The 24,860-nt window shown below is 38.9% G+C and overlaps 1 protein-coding gene across 2 annotated transcripts in view; it reads left to right on the top strand.

The window, feature by feature from the left end:
* Positions 1–24,860, top strand: part of EBF1 (EBF transcription factor 1) — a 405,187-nt gene that overhangs the window by 5,230 nt on the left and 375,097 nt on the right. For both annotated transcript variants that reach the window (XM_052642605.1, XM_052642604.1), the window contains exons 5-6: positions 8,746–8,819; positions 18,528–18,596. In XM_052642605.1, the coding sequence (XP_052498565.1) occupies positions 8,746–8,819; positions 18,528–18,596 (143 nt within the window). The remainder of the gene's footprint in view (positions 1–8,745; positions 8,820–18,527; positions 18,597–24,860) is intronic.

Here is a 24,860-nt window from a genome sequence, read left to right as displayed (position 1 = left end):
TCAGAGAAAAGAAAAGATGGGAGGGGAAAAGGGAAAGTATGAATTCTAATACATATTCTGAACTGTGTACTTATTAGAGTTTAATTTTTAAAAGATAAAAACATCCCCACAAACCAGTATATGAGACCTGTCTGCTTGTGAAATATTGGCCACTTAAATATTAAATTATAGGCAACTCCATGAAGTGAACTGTTGTAAGGAACATAAAATTAGGACATGCTTGAAGTGGTACCTTCTCTCAAAACTTTATTTTAGGCCTTGTAAAAAAAAAAAAAGAAAAGAAAAAGTGCCACAAGAATTGATTTTCCCATTATGAAATGAACTGACTTTGCACACTGTTCTATGGTGGAAAAATAATCTTGATTTTTATAAAGCAGTACATCTAATATTATTTTACTAATAGGGTCATAGAGCTTAAGAAAAATTACAGTATAAGGCATTCTTTGACTGCTTGGTTTCATAAATTCTATCAGTTATGAGGGTGGAGGTGGGACCAGAATAAAATAAAGTGTAGTAACAGCAGGTATAAGAAAGTCGTTGGCCATACTGTGACATCTCACTGAAGGTTAAAATTGTAAATGTAGGCAATTACATATTTTGGTGGGGAGTGACCTGAAAAAAAGTTTAGTAATTATCTGAATTTAGTCTAAAAATATCAAGAAAAAAGATTTTTCCAGGCATACCTGTTTGCTTTCATAATAGTTGTCTAATGCCTTCTCTGTAGCTTTTACTTTGAAAGGCAATCTCTGCCCGTTATCCGGTTGCTTGTTCCGTGAATATGTGCTGTAAGAGTTTGGGAAGTAGGTTAGCTTCTTGTGTACACAGCTAATACAATAGTCTTCAAAAAGCAGATCAGCATGAAGAGCCTGACTCTCCTTAGCTATGATGTAATTATTTTGTTCTAGCCTTGATAAGTAAAACTGTGGATTCTCATCTAGCTTTGAAATTATTCCATGATCATTAAAATGCTGTCTGATTTTTAAATTTCTTAAGTTTTTTATTTTAGTTAAGTATGCAGTGACCCCTTCAATCAGAAGCTTGATATAGGTGATTGATTAAATACTTACTTTTTCCCCCCTGTGAAATGCTTATAGATAGACTCACAATTTTGATAGAGTTTTGTTGCAGAATGGAATAATTTCAGTGATGCGATGAGTTCTAATATAAATTTCAGAGGGAATATCTCGGTATAGTTCAAGTGTCTTAGCTGCTAATTTATCATAACATTTTTCATATCAGATGCAGCTTTATGTATGTGATGTCATATCTTTGACTCACAAGTTGGGGTTAAAACTCGAAGGGAATCTTTGGCAAGCAAGATTCAAAACTAGCTGTGCACTTGATATATTGGTATAGTTTTCCTGATCTTGGGTGGAGTTAGTAGCACTGAGATCAAACAGAAATGTACTCAATCAACCAAGATGTATTGGTATGACATAGTATTTCACACCTTTTCAAAGTGTCTCATTACACTATTTTGGGTAATGACTTTTAATTTTGGACTCTACCAGGAAAGGGGAAGCTTTATTAGAAATGAATGTGTAAGGATCTGAGCCTCTCATCCCTGTACTTTTTTTTATAGAACAAAATGGATATAATGATATTTAAAATACTTGTCCGCAACTAGAAAATAAGCTTGTTTTTGGGAAGGGTTTTTCAAAACCAAGTTTAGCTGGACTAAAAATAGGTTGTTTTTGTGTCATTGCTGTTTTTGGTATTCCATTAGAGAGCATGCAAAAAGGCCTGCAGGATCCAGAAGTTTATGGCTGTTGCATCTAACAACAGTATCTACTGTGGACACTCAAATGAACTCAGTGAGAGAGGTCTGAGGTTTGATATGCTTCTGTTCAGATTTTCCTGTAGTATTTGAAACATGATTATGTTCTGTGCTTGCTTCAGTGAGTTATCGTTATTTTTTTAAAAAAAACCTTTAATTTTTCTTCCCTCCTACCATCTTGCTTTGAAAAAAGCGACATTTTTATAGTTCAGAGAAAGAGTGCTAAATTCCATAAAGTTATCAAAAACAAACATTCCCTGCCCCCAAACCAAAGCTCTCTTTTTGGAAAGGGAAAACTAATAGTCACATAATCCTGGTGTGTATGGATTTGAAGGTAGGCAGTATGGTGAGGGGACCCCTTAAAAGCCCCAGAGCAGTGAGAAGACTAAGATACAATAATCAGAACTGCTGTCATAGTTCTCTTTCCAGATAATCTTTATATATTTATTTTGATGTTCCCGGTACTTTAAGTTATTGATGCAAGTGCATTTTTTCCTATTGATTGTTTCATTATATCCTGCCACAGCTACGTCGAATTGATTAACAGCTCTTTCTGTTTGTGGTTCTTCATTGGTAGATAAACACATTTTTAGTGTATCAATAATTTCCCAAGGAATTCAACAAGGCCAGCAGAGAGATTCTTTCATTTATTTGAGGAAACAAACAAACAAAAAAGGACAGGGCAAGTTTATAGTTAGGAGCCATATTTCAGCAGCTTTCTCTTTTGGTAACATGTCAAAAATGCAGGTGATTTAAATTTCCTTGCACATAGAGGAATGAAGAAGTTTGGAATTTTTATGCATGATCGGGACCTGTGTTTGGGAAAATGTAAACTCATCACAGTGGAAAATGTGTTGTTTGGAGTCTGGGGGTGAAAACAAAGCTGATGGTTTTGGAGAGATTGCTGGAGCCAGATGGCCTAGTACTTTCCCAGTCTGGCGGTCCAACTGCTCCCTCCTGGATAATATACAGCCATTTGTTCAGGGATATTTACGCTAGAGCTGTTTCCATGTGAATGTTTGAACAGCATTAAAAACGAACGTATTTGTAGCAATGCATTTATTGAACTTGTATGACTGCATGGATAGTCTCTTCTCGTGTCTTATACGGCTGAGAGGGATGAAGAAAGTGTTTGGATGCTGGTGAACTGTTTATATAGTTGTCGAGCAAGGATGATTTGGTCTTAGTTATTAAAATGTGTAAGCATTTGGAAACTAATGGAAGGAATGGTAGCACCTACCTGGAAGCTCCATTGTGAAAATGAATTCATACATGAAAAGTGCTTAGAACAGTGACTGGCATATATTAAGTGCTTAATAAATTCTCTGCTTTTATTATTTTATTATTACTATTATTACCCCATTGAGTTAACAAAGCCAGTTGTATCTGCTAATATAGATGTAAATGTAGTTATCATATGAGTGAAGTATCTTTTATTACTGCTAGAAAAAGAAATATCATATGATATTGTTATAATGATTCAGTTTTTATCTTGGTGTTTGAATAATATGAGAGATTTTATTTCTTTGAGGCACAAAAGATGCATTCTGAAGCTAACTGCTTTTGGTACACATTCTCTTTTTATTCAGGGCTGTGATGTAACTGAACAGCTTACTGAATATGATATCATTCCTTTGCAACTTTCCTAATTCAGTTCTGCAAACAGGCCTGCTTAGTGGCTGAGCTTAAGTTACATTTTTGTATTAATTTGTTCACCAGTAGCAAAACTGCTAATTGAAGCAAAATAATTTAAAAAATTTATTCCACTATTAATTTTGGATTGCTGTTTGACACAATTATTTATGAAATGTCAAATTTGTAGTGTTTTCTTTGGCATAGGTTAATTTTTAACTGAGACTCCCTCACCTACTAGAAGTTTCTCGAACCACATTAGCTAATACTTTTTTTTTTAATGACAAGTACTAGAACTTGGTCGTCAAATGTAATGATTAATGTTACTGTATGTTGATAGTGTAGGTGTTTATATTATTTTTTGATTAGTTTTAGTTCTTGGCATTTTGCTGCCAAAGGCATGTTGACTGTGTTTAGAGGACACTTTACTTCTAGTTGAGAGAGATACTTTGTGCGTTTGTGGATGTATTTTTAAGGTGACAAATTAGGTCTGGCTTTTTATTTTCAGTTTGGGAAAAAAAAAATAAGTGACATATTTTCAAAGTTGCTGTTTTGATTTAAATAGAAAATTAGGAGTTTTTGTTAGTTATAGGTAACTTGTCTGGGCTTTCCTTGTAGCTGTCAATAAAGAATCCCCTGCAATGCAGGAATCTGTTTGCAATGCAGAAGACCCTGGTTCAATTCCTAGGTCTGGAAGATCCCCTAGAAAATCACAACCCACTCCAATATTCTTGCCTGGAAAATCCCATGGACAGTAGCCCTCTGTCCATGGGATCACAAGAGTTGGACATGACTTAGAGACTAAACCACAGTCTGTCTTCCTTTCTTCCTTCCTTCCATTCTTTCTTTCCTTTCATTCTCTCTTTCTATGTTTCTCAGTTGATGATGACACGTCTCTGATGGTTTGTTTGTAAACCAAGAAGACTCCTAATGAAGACATTTTGTTCCTAAAACCCTTTCAGATTTTGATGAATCAAAGTCAAAAGTGTTCTCTTTGCCCATTTTGTTTTGGCATTGGACACAAAGAGTTAAAACTATTAGAAAAGTAAACAAAGAAAATCATGCTTAGTTCTCTGTATTTCCTTTGGCATCCCATTGATGTGTGATCCCAGTGTAAGTTCACCCTGTATATTTTGTTTTACTGCGTGGTCTTTATCTGTAGTAGGTTTCAGTTAACTTTTAAGACCCAGTGGTATTAGAAACGCAAAGATGAACTTCACGAGATGCCTGCTAAAACAGTAGCTACTGAGGCAGAATTTCTCAGTTGATTTTATTTCTTTTCAAAGATGGTATAGGTTAATGGGCACTTGAAACTGCTGGCATTTTATCCTCTTACAGTAAACCTTCTGACAGTGTTGCTGTGTAAGGATGTAAAAGTTTAACAATTCCTATTTTTCCTTCATTTTTGTTAATTATAAAAAGTTATTTCTGAAAAAACCTTCAATATGAAAATCAATGGGGTATTTAAAATAATTGTGATAATTTCATTATGCTCATTAGAAGAGAAAATTAAGAAAAGGGAGGCTAGTATATTCAGAAGAATAAATTTCCAAATTTGTCAAGTTTTGACAACTTTACTTTTTATCAGTTTCACTAGGTTTTTAAAGCTGAGACGAATTTTGTGCTGTTTATTCTTTTCCTTTTCTTCCTGTTGAAGCATTCCTGCCACCTTAAGGGTTATATTTGCATTGGAAGGATTAACGTAAACATCTTTTCTACCTGATATTGGTTTCTTTGGAGGGGGGGGGGGGTTTGTTTTTTTGGTTGCTTCACCATTGATTCATTTATTTAAATAATATATTTTGTATGTTTTCTCTCTCCCTCTTGCCCACTTCTGTAACAGGCGTCCCATTCTTACCCCTGATGAACACATTGATTTATTTAAACCACTGTTGTCTTTGTCGGTCTCACAGCAGACTACCTTCTTCCCAGTGAGCAGGCGCATGATTTACTATGGAGGATGAAAATAAGCCTTTTTCTTGGTGTTCCATTGTCTAGGTCCTAAACCAGCTGTCTATTAAAATGGTTTCACTTAAAGTGGTCAATGCTGTTTATAAGCTTTTGTGATCTCCCAGCCGATCCAAGCCTCAAGGAGCTTTACTCACACCCTACCGAGGCACATATTTAAATTACGAAGAAAAGCAGAAACTTTTCCCTAAGTTGCGCTAGAGGATCCCTTTCATTTTAGGCTTGAAGTCTGGGTTTGCTGAACTATGAACCAGTCTTGATGTGTGTACTAAATGTAGATGGCAGAGACTTGGTGTGTGTGAAAGCCAGAGAGAACTTGTTGGCATTTTTTTAGAGAGTCTGTCTTGTTGATAGTCTACATCAGAGACACTTATCAAAGTAGATTTATCCTGTTTTCCTATGTTGGATCTCATCAGAATGTTGATTTCTCAGACCATATTTTTATAATGGTATGGTATGTGTGTTACTGAGTTTTCTCAGTAAAAAAAAACAAAAACAGACGAGGTTGGAGGTGGAGATGCCTTTAATGGAGTTCCACTGTATAGCTAGAGGTTCTAGATTACTCTATTTCCAGGATTTTAGTTCTACTCTTTAAAAGGAGAGGAAAAAGACTCTGTTTCACTTGCTTTTATTTCAGAAGTCACAGAAGCAGCAAGCACTTGTTTATCTGTGTTATATGCTGAAAAGTTTTGTTGTGTAGAGGCCCCAAGGAAAGGGACAGCAGAAGTTTCCTGCTTCCATTTGTCCCCAGAGTTTAAGTATTTCTGAGCAAATCCAAACTCATGCTTTCATTTTTCTGTGCTTGATGCAGAGGAAGTCTCTGCTGCCAGAAGTGAAGTGGCAGGTTGACATTTGGTAGAGATGTATTATGGAGGCCCTGGGCCTGCAGCAAATGACGTTCATTCACCAAAGATAAAAAGATGGAATTCCTGGGAGTCCGTGGATCACCTACTGTTTTGGGGGAGTCATCAACATATTTTCACTGCAGCCTGTGTTTAATGGGGTGTCATCAAGGGTCCACTGATTTCACAGGAACCAGTAGTCTCAGTAAAAATAATACTGGTATTATCTAGAAAGAATCAAAATGAGAAGGTGTGATTTAATTGATATTCCTTCCTCCTAAAAAAGCCAAATTATTATTTTTTAAACAGGAGGGAAAATCCCATTAATACTTGTGAATTTTGTTTTCCAAGTTACTTGTATTAGTTTAGCGTGACAGAAAACTAAAGTTGAAACAGAGGTTATCAGGGGTATTAAGAGAACATACAAAACATGGAGTGAGAATAGGATTTTGCAGAAGTGCGTAATTTAAAGTTTTTAGCACCACATATGAGATCTAACCAGAAGATAGTTATGAATTACGTAAAGTGAAGTAGTGACTTTACACAGATCTGGCTTTGCTCTCTGATGGGTGGCAAGCGCTCCCTTAACCAAATGGTCAGAGTTGACTGCCATTGGTGGGACTAGTTGACAGAGTGATGTGATACACTGAGAAGAACTCGGCGTCATGTCTGTGGTATTCCAGCCCCAAGTTACATAACTTTAGTCTGAGGAAACACTAGACAAACCCAAAGTGAGGATGGTTCTACAAAATAACTTGCCTCTATTCTTCAACAGTGTCAATGTCATAAAATAACACTCAGGAATATTTCTTATTGAGGGCGATATGACAGTTGGACGCAGTGATTGTTATCAGGGTGTGTGTTTGTTTTGCTGTAAAGGACATCATTGCCCAGCCGGTAAATCTCAGGTGTTTACATTATCGTGTTGTACTAATGTTCATTTTCTGATTCAGATAATTGTGCTGTGGTTATGTAAGAGAATTTCTTGTCTTAAGGAAGTGCATCTTGAAGTATTTAGGGCATGTCTGCAGTTAACAAGTGGTTCAGGAAAAGAAAATAGAGAAAGATAAATAAATTTAGTTTACTAAAATGTAAACATTGGAAGCATCTGGGTAAAGTGAAGTATCTGGGTGAAGTATCTTGGACATCTTTATATATTCTTGCGACTTTTCTGTATGTCTAAAATTATGGTAAAATAAAACATTAAAAATACAGGGTTATAGCAGGCCAGCCATTAAAAAAAAAAGACTTTTGATGGGTCAGTGGTAGAGAACGGTTTTATCCTTATTCAGGTTCTTTTTGTCATTTTTTAATTTGTTGCAGTTTTTGTTTTGTTCTGGAGTTACATAAAATCAGAGCCTGTTCTGAGGGTTTGCACACACAATTTCGTAAGCTGTCTCCCATCATTTATGGTTTTGAAAGTCCCAGGTTCATAAAGCGAGCACGTTTCAGCCAAATACAAGTTAGTTACTGTAGTTTCTGTGTGTCCTAAAAAAAAAAATAATAATCTCTGGTTAATTTAGGTAGTTTCATCACCAAGAAACTGAGAGTTATCTGAATGTGTGAAAGTAATTTTATTAACAATTTGAAACTGTGTTATATTAGTATTATGCAGTGATACATTGTTAAGTTAGTTAAAATGTATACGCATTTAGAGCACTCCTCTACCCATAGCTATGAATTTTTTCTTTGGCCCAGGTATTAACAAGTAGATCTTTCAGGAAGCAGAGGTCTCAGGAAAACTTCTGGTGCCCTTAATGAAAATGTTTGTACACATATAAGTAAAAGCAGACAAAAATATCTTGGATGGTCAGGTGGTTTGGGACTCCAAATTTTCAGAGTCAGATGTAGTTCTTCTTGGTTGAGGGCGATAACCATGGCTTAACTTCCCCTCACCCTTCCCCCAGCATACGCAGGCAGATTCTACTGTTTGGGTGGGTATACGCCCTGGAGAACACGTGTTTTCGTGTAGGCAGGAAGGGTTTCCCCTGATTGATGCATCATTTCAAAGACGACAGTGAGTGGACTCATTAACCATACCCTCACTTGTTTTTACTACTTACCTCCAGAACATTACAATTTGGAGCTGAAAGGAGTAAGATGAGGTGACAAACAACAATTATTTAAAAATCAAGTCCATGTGGTTTTGTATATTTTAAATCACTAGTATCTCCGTCTCCTAAACCCTTCTGGATTTTCCCTTCCCCATTGATTAGATTTATTTTTATTCTGAATTAAAGAGAGAGTTGTGGTTGTCTTGACAACAGAAGCCCATCTCATACAAGTATCCAGAGATGTGCGTTATAACAAGGTGGCTGATGGGACAAAGAGGAATGTATCCCCTTCCACTCCATGTGGGTTGATCCTCATCAACCGTCTTGAGAGGGTCAGCCCGGTGAGGGCTTCGGCTCTGAAAGCTAATTGGCCTCGCTTGGGGCGGTGGTGAATGGTCAAGAACTCGACTGTGATAGTTTTTTCTCTGCTGCTTAGTTCCATTCTTAACTCAAATCCTTCCTTTGTTTACAGGCCATAGTATATGAAGGCCAAGATAAGAACCCAGAAATGTGCCGAGTGTTGCTCACACACGAGATCATGTGCAGGTAAGGAATACCTTGTTCTCTCTTTAATTGCCAAAGAGAAGATGAATTTGTATTTCAAATTCGTACTTCTGAATTCTAGGTGAGTTCAGGCCTATTTTGGTATATATGTTTCTGTTAAAACTAAAAACTGTTAGATGTATTTGGTAGTAAAGTGTCACACATCACAGTGGTTCTCAATTATTTATTAGATTTCATCCTAAAAGTTATGTTTCCATTTTGATATCACACTGTTAATGGGCACAAAACAGTGCCCTTCCCCTTTTCCTGTCAATCGAATGAAATACAATATAACCCTTTTAGTGTTAATGTATGCGCTCAACTGCATTGCTAGTAAAATGAGTAAGAGTTCTATTGATGTCAGCAGAAGTCTCTGTTTGGATAAGACTTGAAAGTTATAGTTCCTCTTTTTAATTTTTCCACTGAAAAATATGACCATCCACATAGGCATCATTCCTCCTTGAAATGAATGCAGTTCCCTGCCCCTGCCCCTACCTTGCATCCGATCTCTTAATCTTTGTTACCTTTTATATAACTGTGACAGTGTAGCTAATGTTTCTTAAATGTAATGTGTTTTTGGAAAGATAGCAAAGATGAGTCCCTGAAAGGTGTGAACATTCATGTTGTCCACAAATGAGTATCTTTATTTTCGTCTGAAGCTGCATGTGAAACCAGACCGCATTCACTTCCCTGGCCTCAGCCAACCCTCTGTATGGGAGAGAGTAAACCAGAAAACAGCCTTCTAACTTGCAGTTTAGGTTCTTATCCTTTGTCAGATAACACTGGCACTTTGCTTCCGATATATTCTGAGTAATTGGATAAAGCATGACGATGACACTCTGCATCAGAGAAGGGCTACTAATTGCTTTGTTAGCCATGCGGGTTCTCCTGGCACAAAGCGTGCTTGACTCCTGTCTATTTCTGACCAATTCGTGTAGGGATTTCAGCTGCCACTTGGACATGGATGGGCTTTATTTGCTGCTCAGGGACTTGTGGGGAAAGCAATCTGAAAACTCTACAGGTGGAAATAAAATAGATAAGAGATGAACGTGTTTCCTTAGTGAAGTCTCAAATATTAACTTCCTCTACCTATATAATTATGTATGTAATCAAAATTTCTTTTTCTCCTTTTTAAAAACATACCTGTAATATATTATTCTAAAATATACAGGAGTTTCACCAGTTTTCACTTTAGTGATTTGTAAAATTTATTAATTACTCCCCAAACAGGTTACCTTTCTCTAACTTTAAAGCAGCAACAAAATACCAAAATACGGTCAGGGATTTTTTAGAAGATATTTTTAGGCAAAATTAGTGTTATATTGCATACAGCAGTTGCACTATTAGAGCTGAGCTGGACTTTTCAGAATAAATGAGTAAAATCATTTTGAAGAACATTAAAAAATGACCTCCTTCATATTTCTGCATTTCCAACCATATCTCTGTTTTACCTTCCCACAATTAGCATGTTGTTAGAATGAATTCTCTGTATTCTGTTCCATATAATTCTAGCAAACTGGAGACAGACAGGAAGATGGATCTCAACCAATAGGCCGACTAATATCTGTAAATCATAGATTTGCATCTCATATCTGTACATGTTTGGACTATGCTAGAAATAATTCTGTTCTTAAAATACTTGAAGATATATTATGCCTTTCACACATAAGCCTACCCTCTATTAATGCAGTTTATATTTTTTCTTGTTCTTAAAATTCATTGGCCCAAAGTATTTTATTATGCTGGTTGGGGTGCTTTACGGCTGATGTTCTATTTTTCAGAAACATAAAAATAGCAAAAAATAAAATCCTCAAGCCACTGAAGGCAAATGATGTTTGTATTGTGTGCCTAAAAGGGAAAAGTCATATTCAAAATGTCATTCTGCTAATGTTACAGATGAAGGTTTTCCTGGCTGCCTATAGATGTGGAAGGGGTACTGTTTGTTTACCAGGCTGCCATGACCCTATTACATAAGCCTGTCATCTATTGTGTGGCTAACAGTCTTTTAAATTGCAAATCTGATGCTCTTTAGGGGGCTTCGGAAAAAATTCTCACTTTCCACACCATCCTATTTCTCTTGATTTCTTGCCTGTTGTAAGTGGAAGTTGGGATGTGCTGAATTTGCACCAGGGGTGCAAATGCAGGCTCAATTATAAGCATAAAATTAGAGTCTGTTCACCATTAATCAGCCTGGCTAATTGCTATGCACCACCATTAACCATATGGTGTGAAAGACAGCTTGCTTTCCCTAAGATGAAATTTCTTCATTGCAGACATGAAATAGTGAGGGCCTTGGATTTTAAAATAGCTTGTTTTAGATATTTAATTTCTAAACAACTTTCTGCAGTGCTTTCTATCAAGGCTAACGGCACAATAAAACTTTGTGTTTATGTCACAAAAGAGGTATATTTATAGTACATTGAAGCTATGGTAAAGGAGACAGAGAATTTAGAGCGACAGGAAAGGGCTTGGGTTGATTCTGTTTTGTTGTCGGCAGGGGAAAAAAAAGCATCAGGGAATTACGTATAAGGTGGTTGCAAATATAAAAAATCAGTTTTGTTCTGTTGAGAGGGTAATCCATTGCATGAGCTATGTAAAGGACTTGGTGCCATGGGATTATAATTACTGTCTCTCTTTGAGACAAAACCCCTTTGACTTGATGGCATAGAACTCTTTCCATGGAATTCTGGGAGAGGTTCTGCATTTTGGATAACTGGAATCTATCATACCAGTCATCTTTACATTTTGTTAATACTTGGGGATGAAGCTCTTCAAAATGTAAAAGCAGGATTCATTCCACAAAGGATTTGATTATATGCACCACCACATCTCGTGTTCAAAATGTGAAGGGAAAATAGAAACTCTGCTTGGAAGGTGAGTCCAGTTTCCAGTCCCCGCCCGGCAGGTGGAAGCAGATTTTCTTCCTTTCCAGGACACAGGACAGTTACAGGGGATGAGTGCTCTCTTTAGGAAAGCCTTCTTTCCCCACTGTCAGTGCCTCATGCCTTGTGGACCGTGAGCTCTCAGGGTTGTTGGCCTGGGCCCTTGATAGGCCTTGTTCTTCCCTCCTCTTGGGCTGGCTTTTTCTCTTTTCGTTCTTCAGATTCCCACTGAGGCATGTTTCTTTAGGGAAGTGTCCCTGGTTGTTGGTCTGAGTGAGGCCCCCTTGTTCTGTGCTCCTGTTATATCCTGTGCTTTCCTTCGGACACTGCAACTGTATGCTCGGCACGTTGTAACTGTATGTCTAGGGCAAGTCTTTCTTTGCTGGACTAAGAGCTCCTTGAAGATGAAGAAGTTGTCCAGTTTTCCTCTCTGCTTTATTTGCCTATATGTGAAATGAGGAGAAATGTGTGAAACTGTGACTTCTGTCATAGGGTCATTATTAAGATTAAATCCTATAACCCCTGTAAATGCTTATCTTGGTACCCGACACATAGTAAGTGCTGAATGTTGATTGTTATGGTCAATAGTCACAGCAGAGTATAAGCATTGATGTTAATAGAAGCAGTGGAAGTAGTGGGAGCAGTAGTAGCAACATCTGCAGTCTCTAGCTAAGTACCCGGCGCATAGTTGCTCAGAGGGAAAGATTAAGAGACTGTTGAAAGGAAGGGAAATGTCCACTAAGATGTTAACATGCTTTGTTCATTCTAGGTATGCTGGTCAAGGATATTTTCATTCATTCTTCTAGTCTTTGCAAAAACACAGTGGGATGAAGAGCCAGAAAGGACTGGCCCCTGGAGTAGGAGAGCCGACAGGTTAGCCTGGGAGATGAGCACTGGAGAAAGAGTGGACTGGGATGAGACATGAGCTCAAAGACCATGGCTGCTCAGAGAAGGGAGGATGTATTTGCAGGGATTGAGAGGATGGTGAGAAAGGACAGTGATTTTAGAGGGTGTGCGAAGGAGTGTTTTGGTCCATTTGGTGGTGGTCCAAGTGGGATTTCTGTGGGGAGAGGTCTGCAGATGGTGAGCCTGTGGCCTGGATCTGGACAGTCAGGGTGAAGGATAATCAACTTCCGAGGTCTTTTCACAAAGGTGCGAGGTAAAGCTATGGCCTTACGTGGGATCCACGGGGGATGGGGCATTAGAGGAGAGGCTGTGGATACATTCTTGGGGAACAGTGTCACTCTTGGTACATTTGAGAATTAGGAAAAAGAACCTTGAACATACAGGAGATAGAAATGAAAGGAGGGTATTTCAGAGGCAGGGAGCCATCCACATAATAAGTGTAGGGAGATCCAGATGGACCTGAAGACTGAGAGGAGCACCAGAAAGTCACTGGTGAACTTCAAGAGAGGATATTCAAGTAAGTGCTAACTCGAAAGCCAGGTTTTATGGGATGCAGGTGGCAAGAAGTGATGGAGGCTCTCTCAAGGAGATAGTTGGGCAGTGAAGAAATCAACTCAACAAAAGAAGGAGCAAGTCTGTTTTTTTTAAGAATGGGAGAATTTGAATATGTCGGTTAACTGAGGGAAAGAATGAACTTACTACTATTAATCAAATTGTTCCGAGAACCATATGCTCGTTCTCCAGCCATTTTGGCTAATGGGTGAAATAATCTTGCTTTCTGTTGTAAAGCTTAGAGGTGGAGGTGATGCTTTCTTCCAGTTAAGAGAGCCTCTACGTCTGGGAAGAAGTTCTATGTCCCTGAGGTGAAGATGGAAAACGTCTCTTGCTCTGATTTATGAAGCCATGTGTCAGTGTGTTAGAGAGGCACTACCTAGGCCATGCTGCTCAGAAAGAGACTCACAAGCTTGCTTTTCCCTGGACAGGCTTGTCTGAGGGATACACAGTCTTTCTGGGGAAAGGGCTGCTGTTTTGAGTCCACAGTGTATGTAGGACCCCAGGTGCGGCAGGGTACCCCCTCCTGTGATTGGGCCACATTGGTCTCCTGCCACTGGGGTGCATGTTGAGAATGGATGTGAAGTAGTGGGAATCCTGCTCTGTGACAAGGCAAATGAGGAAACTCCAAGCCCCCTGGTAGATGCCTGCTTCAGGGAGCAAATGCCAGGTCTGTGCCTGGTGCAGTGCCTGACACACTTAGTAAGAATCTCAAGAACAGCATTTGAGGGGAACAAGATCCATCAGTCACACCATAATGAGGATGGAGTTAGCACTGTGATTCTTCTGTTAACATAGTAGCTTTTCCCTTGGAGTGCTTTTGTGTCTGTTGTTCCCTGTACTGTATTGTTTCAGCCCAAGACCTCTTCTGCCTTAAACACAAGTGAATCTGTTCTCCTTTCATCCTTCCCCTTCTTGGTTAATGCCTGCCTTGTGTATGGTAGAGGTTGGTCCCCACCTTTCTTGGTCCTTCTGGGTTCAGTAGAGGCAACTGGGTGGGGGAGGCATTTCAGCTTGGAGAAGAGAGGAAAGGAGAGAAAGACTGACATGGGGAAGGAAGGAAGGACCGGTCTTTGTTCTGCTTGGCTTTGCATTAGAAGTAGGGAGATTCAGGAGGTTAGATGCTGGCCCAGCCTAAAGAAAGACCTTCCTTTCCCAATTTGCAGTTAATTTTTAGTTTTTTGATAGGAAAATAATATTGCAATCAAAAGACTGCAGAAATACAGAATGGAATGTGTACTCTTCTTCACTTACTCCACAGGGCCTACTGTGTGCTGTGCTCTGTTCTAGTTGCTGGGGATATAGGAATGAACAGAACAATCTAAGACCTTTGTACTCATGGAGAGACAATAAAGAAGAAAAATAAATGTAAAATGAGTGCTCGGAAGAAAAGTGAAGCAGGATGAGGGGCTAGAGAGCTCTGGGGGTGGTAAGAGAAGGGCTTTGATAGGCTGTCACTTTGTGTAGAAATTTGAGGGAACTGAGGGTGGCTTGTGAAAATTTGTTTTTTTCCTCTCCTCCCTCTGTCTTTCCTACTGGTTTTTTTCTCCCAGAAGTTGGACCATACCCATATCATACGTATGGGGGTTCCCAGGTGGCGCTAGTGGTAAAGAATCCACCTGCCAGCGCAGGAGATGCAAGAGATGTGGGTTTGATCCCTGGGTTGGGAAGATCCCCTGGAGTAGGAGATGGCAACTCATTCCATTAGGACAGAGAAGCCTGGCAGGCTACAGTCTATGGCGTCTCAGAGCTGGATGCGGCTGAGTGACCTAACACACACACACACCATACATGCTATTCTGCAGTTTGGCTTTCTCAAGCTGTAATATGATGTAGACTTTCTGTGATGATGTGGACAAACCAACCTTCATTGTTTTTAATGCTACACACAGTCCCATATTTACATATATATGTACACACACATATATGTATACGTGTATATGCATTTATTTTTAAAGTGGGCTTAAACCGTAGACACTACTTTGTTACCACCCCAGATGCAGCGCAGAGCCCAGGAATCCCATTTTGATGATGACGACGCAGTGCAGTGATATGACCTGAGAGGCAGGAGACCTGTTGGGCTGTTTTTCATACTTTGTGTAAAGTTTTCTTTATAAATGACATTAAGTGACCTCCAGCCCTTTAGTCCATCTTCCTTGTTTTATTCCTCTTCTCTTCGTCCTTCTACACCTCTGTTCTTCTCATCTGCTTTCTGCTCTGGGTCCCTTGGGGCACAGCAGAGAGGGTGGTTCTCACTTAGGCTGTGCTTCGATTCAGCTGGCTTCACTCGAGGGCACTTGTATTTTAAGGGGATGAAGACAGTGCTTAAGGCACAGGGCAGATCTCAGGCCTAGTGCTGCCTTGCCTGGGGAGGTGGTCTGGGGGGTGGGGTGGGGGTGAACCTTCCTTCCTTGGGCAGCGTCTGCTCAGAGGGGCAGCGTGGCTTCCTTTATCTGCTACCTTCCTATTGGATTGTATTTCCCCTAGTATAATACATTCATTCATGAAGTCATCCAATCAACCAACCAACCAACCATTATTTGATCTTCTCTGTTCTATCCCAGGCCTTACAGCTACCCGCTAGGTAAATAAGATTGACAGTGTGTTCCTTTATGAAACATATAGGTTAGTGGGGGAGGGGTGGGAGGAGAAAGATAGTAACAAAAAATACACAAGTATATACATAAGAATATAATTTGCTTTTTGTTTAGTGCCCTGAAAGGGAAAACCTGGAGCAGCCTATCAAGTATTAACATCAGCTTCTCTGAGGAAGGAGTCTAGAGGCCTAGGCCCAAAGAGGAGGGTGCTGCTGTTTAGTCACGCAGTCGTGTCCGACTCTTTTGCGACCACACGGACTGTAGCCTGCTAGGCTCCCCCATCCCTGGGATTTCCCAGGCAAGAATACTGGAGTGGGTGGACATTTCCTTCTCCAGGGATCAAATCCAGATCTCCTGATTGCAGGCAGATTCTTTATCCCTGAGCCTCCTGGGATGCCCCAAAGAGTGGGTAGAGGCTGGCTAGCTAGGGAGGGCTTGGAAGAGGAGCAGTCCAGGCCCAAAGGCTTGCCCGCACCTGGCCCTGGGGTCAGACTGAGTGGGGAGACTGAAATTGGCTAGTGAGGCTGGAGTGTGGCACATTGGAGGAGAGTGACAAGAGGTGGGGAGGTGTTCTGGCTCCCTGTCATGCTATAGATTTAGTCTCAGTGTAGTGGGAAGCCCTTAAAAGGTCTAGGGCAGTGGAGTGACAGTTCCATTGACATTTTGAAAAGATCACTCTGGCTGTTGGTGGTGGATGAAGAGTGGAGAGGAGGCCAATGTGGAGTCCAAGTGAGAAATGAAAGTGACTTGGTTGAGGGTGGTGCAGTGAGGAGGGGGAGGGTCAGATCATCTTGAGATGTAGATTCTAGTCTGAAATTATCATCAGGCAAGTTAGAAGGGTCCCTGGAAGGCAATAGTCCAGGCAGGATGATGGTGAGGGTTTTGACCTCTGGAGGTTTGCCCAATCACTGTTTTGAAAAAGAAAAGAGAAAAAGCCAGGAGAAATAGTCCTTCCCATGTATTGCTTTTCTCCTTGGATAAAGACTTGAGCTCTGTCGATGGGCTTTTTTTCCGAGACCTGTGCCCTCACACTTATAGGTGGGTACTGCAATTGCTCCATTTTATACACGAGGAAACTAAGACTCCAGGAGGTGAAGTACTTTGCTCCAGTGCCACAAGTTAACTCTGAGTCGAGTCAGTGTTCTTAACCACTGCACTCTCCTGGCAAGCCCTTGAAATGTAGGTGCAGGGAAGTAGAGTTCAGAGATAGTAAAGTTTAGTTTTTAAATTATCATTACTTTTTTGGCATTCATGTCAACTACTGGATTTCTCAGTCCCTTTTTTTTCCTACATCTCTCTTTTACGTGTTGGGATCCCTTGGGCTTTCTTTCCCTCAAAATCCTAGTATAGCTGAACTCAGACCTGGAGGAAATTGTTTCCTCTGAACCAGAAAGGGAATGACTCTAAGGCGAGGGGTGTGGTTTTCTGCTGGGGCTCTGACAAAGGAGAGAGAATTCTTGCTGTTGTTTTCTGAAGATATGAGAGACAAATAAAATGAGCATCAATTTGGAAGCTGATTCTCTTTTCAGAGATAGAGTAATGGCCAAGAGAGAGACTTCCCAACTTTGGTGAAAGACTCCCTGTGCGGGTGTATATTTCTGGGTCCTGAAAATAAAGTTCAGTGTTTGTTTCTCTCCAACAGTTCTCCAAATTTAGGCTCTATGATTCACTAGGTCGAATGAGTGTGTGTGTGTGTGTGCGTGCGTGTATGTGCGCGCTTGTGTAAGAGGGAGATAAATGCATATTTTATTTGTGATGCAGGTAATGTATAACCCTTGCATAACTACCTCACCTCCATGATTGATCAAATGCATGTTTTTATAGTGTTCCCTGAGGTATAGACTGGCCAGTGGACACATTTCTTATTTTCAGACAAGTCTCAGATGGATAGTCTTCCATTGACCATGGGTAATTTTCGAAAACTCTAATTTTTCACTTTTTAGAAGCATCTCAGTTTAAGAAAACACTGGCAATTTTAAGGTCACACATGGGATGGGATTTTGATAGTAGATGCTTTTCTTGCCCATGTCTGCCTCTTCTCTGATCTAATAAAGAGCATTTACTGTCAGGCCTTTGCCAGCCTTCGGATCCATGTCCATACTGCTCCCAGAGAACTGACGCAGTGACCGGTGGAGGGCACAAAAGCCAGAGGACATTCGGATCTCTATTGTGTTTTATCTTTCCTCTTTGTCTTAATTGTTGTGTTGTACTTTCACCCTTACATTCTGAGCATGGTTCCAAAGCAGACCGTTACAGTTTTAGGATTTCAGGAACCTGTGATTGAAGGAAACGTCTCCTACAAAAGAGAAAGGAGAAGAAAAAGGAATCCATTGAATACAACATGACTGGAGGGGGAGAATCACTCATACCTCATGACTGACGTGTTCCACGCAATTAGTGTGATCTTGAGGGAAGAGTGTTTGAGCCACCCACAACCCTGAATATTCTCATCGGGTAGATGTAGTAATAATGCGTTTCACAGTGAAGTCTTCCAGTTCTGCGGGCAGTGATGGGGAGACCCCGTCTTAGGGCTGTCAGTCCTCGCTTGGAGAGAGTCCCTCTCCCTCCCACCTTTGTGCAGGGCGAGGTTAAACCTGGCATTAACCTGTAGGTGACCCAGACAGAATATTCTGTCCCAGGGATCCGTTGATTGCCAGGTATGGCTTGTGGTAATTCTAGCATTTGCAACCCAGCAATTTGAACCTTCTGTCTGCCTAAATGATGATTTTACATTTGTAATGGTTGTACTAAATCCTCTCGCTTTTGCTCTGCAGCCGCTGTTGTGACAAGAAAAGCTGTGGCAACCGAAATGAGACTCCCTCAGATCCAGTGATAATTGACAGGTAGGGACCACTCTACTTTCAGTCGGTTCTTTTTCCTCATTATAATGAAACACCTGCCTCGTGTGGCTCTCGGGTGAGGGTTAGGAAGGCATGTGGCCGAAATTTGCCTGTTGGTCCTGACTTCATCTGCTGCGCTGAGCTATTGCGATTCCTGGGAAAGCCATATGGAATGTTCTTTGGAGGCCCGCTTTCTTGGATTGCTCCAGTTTTGTGTCTGATTCATGCTCCTAAAGGAATGTTCTTCTTTCTTGACTTTCTGTGGCTCAATCCTCATGCTGTGCCAGGAAGCTTCAGAAATAAAATAATAATAATTTGTGATTTATGAAATGTGGTTGGGTGCTTATAAATATTTAACTTTTATTTGAAAAATGTTTGAATCATTATCACTTTTAGCTACAGTAGTTCTGTTGGACGTAATCCATCTACATTTTAAGGTTTTATTTATGCATAAAAGCAGTTTTAAAGAGATCTGTGAACCAAGATTTTCTACAGTAATTTCCCGGGTTTGATTGTAGCTCAGACTGCATTGGAAGTTGATTAATTTATCCTGCTTGTCTTAATTATTGTGTTTTTAAACAGATCCATATTACTAATCTGACATGACCAAGTAAATCACTGTAGAACAATAAATCTGTTTTAGTTGTTCGGCGCAATTTCGAGTCAGTGTGTGCAGAGATTATGCAAAGTCGCATTCCAAATATTCGTTTTACATTTTAATTATTGAAATTCATTGTATGGAAACATGTATGATAAACCATTTGTTACATAGCATTACTCATTGGGAGTTAAATGGCCTGGAAGGTTTATAGATACTGTCAGTTGTCAGCTAGGAAAAGAGCTAGCACCCTCCACTAGCTGGAAGAGTCTTGCAAGTAAGACTGACTGATCTCTCATTGAGGAGATCAACAGCTGAATAAAAGCCCTTTTTGGGGTTTGGTAATATTGATTTTGGATACCCTTCCCCTGCCACTGCCCGCTGGTGCACATCTATCTGTTTTCCCAATTCTTTACTTTTAGGAGGGCTTTATCATTTTTCGGTTAACTGAAAAAGTATTCTTCATTGTGATTTATGACAAAACATTGGTTGTGGATTTTGACTTATGTGATTCTTTAGGCTTAAACCCAATTTTGATTGCCCAGCAGTTTTATAAAGCTTGCATTTGAGTCAGATATTTTAACTATCTTCCCCTTATATTCACCAAAAACATATCTTTGCTGGATAACTTGATAACTTTGCTTAATATCTTCTTTGATTCAAAGCTGAAAACACCCACCTTTAGAGTGTAATGAAGTTATCTGCTGCCTATAGAATTAATATAGCATGTTTATCTACAGAAGCAGACACGCCATTATGCAGTTTCTTTTTTTGCAATGGCAGATAAATCTTCAGATAAATAAGATTAAAAAAAATAACCTTTATGCTGTTTGTTTCACCTAAATACCTCGCTTCAAAATAACATTTGTTATTTTAAGCAGATTTTACTCTTCTGTTAGGAAGAAAGTGTTCTGATCAAAAGACCAGCCCAAATATTTGCCCCAAACTTTGAAACTATCAGCATTTGGTTCTGCCGCACAGTTTCTTTTGGTTTAGATGATGGCAAGAGCCTTACTTTGCCACCCGCAATGAAAATGCTCTTTTTTTTCTTTTTTCTTTTGAATGGGTTAATCTTTTAAGTTCTTCGTTTGGTTTTAAGCCGTGACTCTGATATAGAAGGTTGATATGACTGTGGTTTGAATAACATTTGATTTTGACCTGTTTCTGTGGGTTGCGATGGCATAAGAAACTTGACTCAGCAGCACTGTAATTAGCCCGGCCTGTGTTTTTGAAACAGGATTGTGTTACCTGGATTGCATTAGTGTGGCTTCTATTGTTGCCGCCTTGCATCTATCCCAGTAGGGTACTTAAAACCTTTTCTTGGCTAGGGTAGTTCAAACAATTTAGGTAAAATAAGTATGCACTTTATACTGTTGGTGGCTTTAGAGATATTACTCATGACATTTATCCTTTTCATTATTTTTTTCCTTTTTGGTTTGACAAAGTAGAAAATGCTGTTAGCCAATCTTGGTCTCTTAAGAGAGGAGTACTTGGAAAAGCAGCTGAAACCCTGGTTATCTGCATGAGTCCCAACATACGTTTATTTGCTGGCTGTTGCCACTGTCTCCCATGAGCTGTCTTTTCAAGCAGTGATGCCAGCTGATATGCAAAACCCCATTTAGCTATTTTTATTTGCATCTGAGTTTTCAGAATTTATTTGTCCTTCAGTCTGCCAAAGGTTTTTAAAGCTCCAGTCCTGTCTGTGCTGATATGTGAAACTTCCATTTTTAACAAGAGAATAACAACAGGAAAAGAACTTACACAAGGAAGGGCGAAATAGAAAAGATTTTTCAATTCCATAAAATTGCTGCAAAGGAAAAAAAAATGATGACAACTGTGTTTGAATTTCATAGTTTCCAATTTGATTCTATATTACCGATTGCATAATATCTGCGTTACGTGCTTAGGGTTTGATTTGCTTTCAGATTTATAGATGTGAATCCCTGCATGTTTTGTAAAAATAGGTTATGGGGCCTGCGTTCAGTAGCAGGAGTAACTGTTTTTACAAGATGCATCCAATTTGCAATTGTAGGACTGAGGGTACAGGCAACCCTTGTGTTAGGATTTAGCATAGTTTTAACACGCAGTCACATTTTGGGCACCAATAATTTTTAGCTCCCTTTGCTTGTCCTTCAGATTTTGGAAGAACAGTGCTATTTTTATCAGTCGAAAGACTTTTAGTAGTGGTTGTTCAGGAAAACTATTTATAGGATTGATAGAAGAGGCTTTATGGTCATACGGCAGTGGTGCAGGATAAGCTATTTCTGTGTTAAATTTTGGCAGTATTATTTGCTGCCAGTGGTTTGCTGCAAGTGGTCAGCTTGGCATAGTCTATCAAAAAAGTGGAATTAACAAAATCAGCAGTTAAATACTGTGATTTAGAAAATGTGTTTCTACTTCATTTATGATAGCAGGCAACATAGTCAGAAAAATATGACCCCAACTCTTTTTACAATTATGACAATTTGTCAAGTCACTTCAAAAACATTTGGAAGGAAATTTTTGTAAATGGATGATGTGTGCATCTTGAGTTGACTGCCTGGTTGTGTTTCTGTTTAATGCCAAATTGTTTGATTGAGAGTTATAAAAACCAGGCTGTGTGCAAGGATCTAGATATTTGGAATATGTGGACATGGGAAAAGTCAAATGTGTTTTGTTTAATAGCTGAGACCAGAAACTAATAACAGCAGATTTCATTATTGTTGAGGTAAAGGGCTCTGTGTGGTAATTATTGTTAAAGTAAAAAGCAAAAAATGACTTGCAATTATTGGATTAAGGTGGAGATTGATTTAACATATTCACATAGTAACTCATATTTGAATTTAAAAGGTTTGCAATAAAGTTCATGTTTAGAAATTGAATAAATTGTAGTTTTATTACCACATCGGATATCCTTGTGTCCTAACCTTTTTCCTTGGAGTTATCTTAGTTCAATAAATAAAACCTCATTAGACTATTCCCATTTCAACGAGTTTATTAAATTTTGCAGGAGTAATTAGCATAAGCTGTGCTAATTTTTCTGGAAGACTAATGAGAGAGGTTCTTAATTAGGTTTACTTTGTAAGAATCAGAAAAGATGATAATGACAAAAGTCACCTAGGGTACTCTGAATTGGGAACCCAGTTTTTCTGAATTCATATAAAAATCTTCCATTTTCTATGTGGAAACTTCTTTATAAATGCTTGAACTGAATATATTAAGTGTGCAGACTAGACTCTTATTCCTTATCTTGTTAGTTAGGATTACCATTCATTCTAGATTTGCTTCACAAAACTCTTTATTTTTCTACCCTGGATCACTAAACTTTCTTTGAACAATGACATGGATGAATACAGATGGGTCTGACAAAAACATTTCTTTCTCTGAATTATGCTATAGGATTCCTTTCACACAGAGCTTTAAAGTTTCCAGCCAGATTTGTGCTGCTAACTTCCAGTAGGGCGGGATAGGGGGATGGCTCAATATTTGTTCGTTTGGTTTTTCAATTTAAGATCAGTGTGATTGATGAAATAGTTGGACTGCTAAATAAAGGGAGAAAAGAAGAGCCCAATTCTTCATTTCCTTGCACTGTGGATTTTGAGAATTGACAAGTGGACTTTTTTCTTTTAATAGATAGAAATAATAAAGGATGAAATTCCTCCTCAAATTACTTTCTTGGTCTCGTGTGAGTTCAGACATAGCCCTTTTGGGATGTAATGCGGCTCAAGTGATCTGCAAGTTTGAGTTCTTCATAACCAGTACTAAAAACATGGATTTTTAAAGCCTGTCAACTAATATACCTCTAAAGATTTGGGGCTTGCTTATTGCAGCTTAATAGATTGGTCTTTCTTTTCCATTTATAAGAATCTCTGTATCTACTTTGGAGCCGTAAGCCCTGACATGCAACATTTGAAAAAAGCATACCAACTTTGTAACATGAAGAATTTATGCCTGTTTGGAACTAGTTCTTCAGGCCACACTTACCCAAGGGTCTCCTAAAAAGAAAAAACAGTGTGTACTTGTTTCTTTCCAGAATTGTCTAAAGATCTTTCACATCTAGTTCACTTTCACTTCGGTAACACTAAATGGGTTTGCTTTATGATTGTTGTCTGAAATAGAATGTTCAGAATGAAAATATTGGAATGGCCATTTTACCTGCATCAGGGTTGTTCAGAAAAACATTTTTATTTGATTCATTCTTCAGCTAAGAGGTTTGAATGCTGTGATAAGACTTTTCAGAAAAGTGCAGTGTTGCCTTAACACCAAGCTAATTTCTTGATTAAACTGATCCTGATACATATATGTAACATATACATTCATCTGTATAACAGAAAAACTATGGTAAAACATTAGAATTAGGATGTAATTTTTTTTTTTAACCATTGAGCAGGGTGGGCTATATTCTAATTCCTATATCTGCAATCCTAAGATTGTGAAGGCATCACGGCCCCTTGACAACAAATGATTTTTTTGTCTTTTATCATCAGACTTAAATCCAAAAATGCACTAAATTTTTTTTGTCTTTTGTGAAAAGAAAGTCCTCAACTAACATGAACATAAGCATACTTGTATTAAAGTTGCAGATGAGGCTTTTAGTCAGAGTTTCATGGCTTTATTTCATTGACCTTTTAACTTATTATTTTGGTGTTCATCTAGTTTTCGGAAGGACCAACCACTAAACATAATCACTCTGTAAGGTACACAAATAGCTATCTAGGGCTCGAAGACCCAGAGGTATAAATGCATTTCCCAGAGTTCTGATATGCCTTTTATATCACCTGATTTCCTAACTTTGAATGCCCCATTAAAAAGAGGAGAAATTCATTCTTTAAAATTGCTGCAGGCAAGATAATTGCTGTCCTCTTGGTTGGTTTGAGAGGTTTGCGTTTTTTTTAAAAGTGAAAAGCCTGCGCTGACACTGAGCGTGAATTTATGGTTGTTTATTAATCCTACCATATTTAAACATTTGTTTTCTCGGTGGGAATTCATATGTGATTATTAGCGATGAGACTACGTGAGAGACTATCATTCTAAATTGCATCACATCTCAGATACCATTCTGAATAGGAGATGAGCCCGTACATTTGTATGCAGTTTCCTACCACGATAAGAAAATAACGAATACAATCAGTTAATAGCAGTCTATATTCCATTTGCTATCAGCTATTCCCAAATATACAGCCAGGATACATTCAAATGGATTTCAAGTATGCTGACAGTGTATCATAATGCAGAGTACTTTTACACAGTATAATACTACTGCAGACACTGTATAATGAACAACTGTAGCTTTCCTGTAAAGGAAATAATGGCAGCAACTTCCAAGAAATGTATTTCAGGGAGCTTTGGAGAATCAGTCGTGCATATGTGTTACCCGCCTGGGTGTCAGCCCATGGTGTGGGGTTTTAATCCCGTGTCATCATAACTTTGTTTTTGTAACAGTTCTGGAAAAATACAGAGAAGCTGAACAAAGTCCCTTGTGTGTCATCTAACAACTTTGCACAGTCATTTTGTGATGAGAATATATCAGTATATTAAATATGCTTTTGCTTTTCTAAAAGAAATTGCTTAGAATGGGAAAAAAACCCAAACCCTCCTGAAGTGCAACTCAGTTCTCCAGTGATAAATTTACCTTGGTTTTCCTTATCACTTATACCCCCGACCAGACTCTAATAAAAATGGACAGATTT

The sequence above is a fragment of the Budorcas taxicolor genome, chromosome 7, assembly GCF_023091745.1.
Source record: "Budorcas taxicolor isolate Tak-1 chromosome 7, Takin1.1, whole genome shotgun sequence".
NCBI classification, from domain to species: Eukaryota; Metazoa; Chordata; class Mammalia; order Artiodactyla; family Bovidae; genus Budorcas; species Budorcas taxicolor.
The sequence above is the reverse complement of the archived record's forward strand: the minus strand, read 5'-3'. Positions and strand labels throughout refer to the sequence as shown.